This window comes from Chrysochloris asiatica, unplaced genomic scaffold (genome assembly GCF_000296735.1).
Source record: "Chrysochloris asiatica unplaced genomic scaffold, ChrAsi1.0 scaffold00076, whole genome shotgun sequence".
Lineage (NCBI taxonomy): Eukaryota > Metazoa > Chordata > Mammalia > Afrosoricida > Chrysochloridae > Chrysochloris > Chrysochloris asiatica.
This window is the reverse complement of record NW_006408594.1, coordinates 10,740,374-10,743,795: the sequence shown is the minus strand read 5'-3', so window position 1 is coordinate 10,743,795 and position 3,422 is coordinate 10,740,374. Positions and strand designations below refer to the sequence as shown.

The following is a 3,422-nucleotide window of genomic DNA, read 5'->3' as shown; positions in this document are numbered from 1 at the left end:
AATGGCTAGTGATGGTGAACATTTCTTCATATGTTTGTTGGCTGCCCAGATCTCTTCCTTGGTGAAGTGTCTGTTCATGTCCTGTGCCCATTTTTAAATTGGGTTATTTGTCTTTTTCTTGTAGAGGTGTTGTAGTTTCCTATATATTTTAGAAATGAGTCCCTTGTGTGATGTGTGTTGTTGCAAAAGATTTTTCCCATTCTGTGGAATCCCTTTTTTTTTTATGTACATAAGTTTTTAATTTTTAGTATGTCCCAATCATCTACTTTGTCTATGTTTGTTTGGTAGTCTGTGTATTCTCTGAATTAGAGCCCATAAACTGATTGTTAAAAGCTACTGTATTCAGTAATTTTAGGTTGGATGTACTGGGAGAGGCTTCTGTGAACACTAAGTTTTTCATATGACTGGAAATAAAGAAACAATTTTGTTTATTCTAATGTGTACACCATAGGACTCCTGGTGTGATGCTATGGGCTAATGTGTCAGACTGCAAAATCGTTTGTGGAAATCATACAAGGGGTTGGAATTGACTCGACAGCACTTAACCACAACAACAACACTGTGTGGCACTATAGGATAAGCGCTGCACTGCTAACCACAAGGTCGGTGATTCAAATCCACCAGCCACTCCTTGTAAACACTATGTAAGATCACTATGAGTTGGAACTGATTCGACGGCACATAACAATAACACCAATAAACCTTACTTTTGTATAGCACTCAGAGTTCATGGGATGCTCTCCCATACATGAACTTATGAAAACCTCAGCAGCCCTTGGCTTCAGCATTGCTCTGATCATGCTGGACTCCTGGCAAGGCACTGTAGAATAAGCACAGGACTGCTAACCGCAAGGTCGATGTTTCCAACCCACCAGCTGCTCCTTGCAAACCTCATACAGGGTCTCTATGACTCAGAGCTGACTTAACTGATACAACAACACAGCATGGCACACCTGAGACGTACAGGCAAGAGAGCCTAAGTACCAAGACAAGATAACAGCCCGAAATGAAATCAAGTCTCTCACTGCCAAGACCACAGCTCATTCCAAGACCCCACCATTAATCGATGCCATCCATCACCCCTACTGCAGTGATGCCCTGAACTCTTTAAAAAGCAAACATTCTGGAATACAGCAGTTAGGCCACAGGCAGTAGACAGCAGGGCTGCTATGTGAGACAGTCCACATAACATCATTCAAACAAAGGTTTTCTGGGTCTCAATCCTTCTTACCTTACAAGCTTGGTTCCATTTCTCACAACTTGCATGTCCACCATACAGCCCCCGGTCACATAGGCAGCTAGGTTCAACTCTGAGAATTCAGCCTAAAGAGGAAGCAAAACAGAAAAGAATTCATCAACTAGCAATGATGAAAATCACTCCCATTTCTTTTGTATGGCAGGTACCAAGCAGAAATGTAAACAGCAGTTCAATAGGAAGCTGGTAACGTTAGTATCTCCCTTTCTGAAAGATGAGTAACCCGAAGTTCACAGAAGTTTAGGAACGTGTCCAACGCTGCAAGATTAATAAAAGGCAAAATTGAAATTGAGACTCAGATCTTTCTGGTTCAAGGGCCCATGCTTTTATCCACTATTAATTTCTGCTTCCTCAAAGGAAGAGAAAGCATCGGTACTTCCATGACTATGAAGAGATTGAAGGACGTCAATACAACGTTTTCTCTAGAGCTCTTCAGCTGCATGCTAGGCAGGGATGGCATCTCAGTGATGGAGCAGACTCCTCCTCAGAAGAGCTGCTCAGTATTCCTTTATGTGCTAATGGTCCCTTTCCTCACACTCCATCAGGAAAGCTACAGTAGAGACAGTGTTTGTGTACTAACATACTGCCCCTCCCTGGGCACAAATGATGAGGTAGGGATCTGACTTAGGATGGAGGGATCAGGTACCATCCCCTGAGAACTGAGAGATACATGTGGTTTCTTTGTAAGAAACCAGTTGCTAATACATCCGTTCTGACTCATACCTACACTACGTGTGTCAGAATAGATCATCGTTCTCTGGGTTCTTAATGACTGACTTTTGAAAAGCAGATTGCCAGGGCTTTCTTCTGAGGTACTGTTGGGTGGACTAGACCCTCCAATCTTTCATTTAGCAGTCAAGTGTGTTAGCTTTATACTATCCAGGGGTTCCTAGTTTCTTACTAGGTTGTTGTTGTTACATGCCATGGAGTCGGTTCTGACTCATAGCAATCCTGTATAGGGTTTCCGAGGCTGTAAATCTTTACAGGAGCAGAAAGCCTCATTTTGCTCCCATGGAACAGCTGGTAGTTTCGAACTGCTGACTGTGAGGTTAGCAGCCTGATTCGTAACCACTACGCTACCAGAGTCTTACTAGGTACGTTACTATGTATCATCGAGTTTGTTCCAACTCATAGTGATCCTGTATAGGGTTTCCAAAACTGGCTGGTGGGTTTGACCTTGTGGTTAGCAGTCCAGTACTTGCAGCACCACACCTGTATTCTATCTATCTAGGTAGATGTAGTTGTTGTTGTTAAATGCCATTGAGTCAGTTACAACTCATAGCAATCCTGTGTAAGGTTTCCAAGGAGCAACTGGTGGACTTGAACTGCAGACCCTGTGGTTCAAACTGACCTTGTAGTCCAGAGCAATAACCCACCATGCCACACCAGGACACCTAAGTGGTGTTGTTAAGTTCCGTCAGTCGATTCTGACCCATAGGGACCATGTACAGGGTTTTCGAGGAGCAAGTGGTGAGTTTGAACCATCAACCTTGTGGTTCATACCAACTTTGCAGTCCAGCACATTAACACACAGCACCACACCAAGACTCCAAGGTATACATATAATATACATATAATATATAATTATATATATAATAAGCTCTGGTAGCGTAGTGGTTATGAATCGGGCTGTGAACTGCAACATCAGCAGTTCAAAACTACCAGCCGTTCCATGGGAGAAAGATGAGGTTTTCTGCTCCCATAAAGATTTACAGTCTCGGAAATCCTGTACAGGGTCACTACGAGTTGGAACTGACTCCATGGCAAATAACAACAACAACAACAATTAATTATAGACAGATATATAACATTAGTATAAGTTCACTTATGAAAATCAAATTGTAGATCACAGTCATATACTTGGGACTCTAAACTACAATACTAAGATTTGTCATGTGTGACTCATATCATTTGACAAAATACTTCATTGATTTAAATAACTCTACTATACTTTCCATAGTCCTGGTGTGGCGCTGTGGGTTAATGCGCCAGACTGCAAAGCCGTTTGAACTGCAAGGTTGGTGGTTCAAGCTCACCAGCTGCTCTTTCCGCTATGGATGGAAACTGACTTGACGGCACTTAACAACAACAACAACAACTGTATTCTCCAAGTACCATAAGAAAACATAGGTAATGTTTTAATGTTGTTGTTGTTGTTAGGTGCCAT

General features: G+C 42.2%; 1 protein-coding gene across 2 annotated transcripts in view; it reads right to left on the bottom strand.

Moving 5' to 3' along the window:
* Positions 1–3,422, bottom strand: part of SYN3 (synapsin III) — a 697,366-nt gene that overhangs the window by 586,225 nt on the left and 107,719 nt on the right. For both annotated transcript variants that reach the window (XM_006865239.1, XM_006865238.1), the window contains exon 3: positions 1,232–1,323. In XM_006865239.1, coding sequence (XP_006865301.1) covers positions 1,232–1,323 — 92 coding nt within the window. The remainder of the gene's footprint in view (positions 1–1,231; positions 1,324–3,422) is intronic.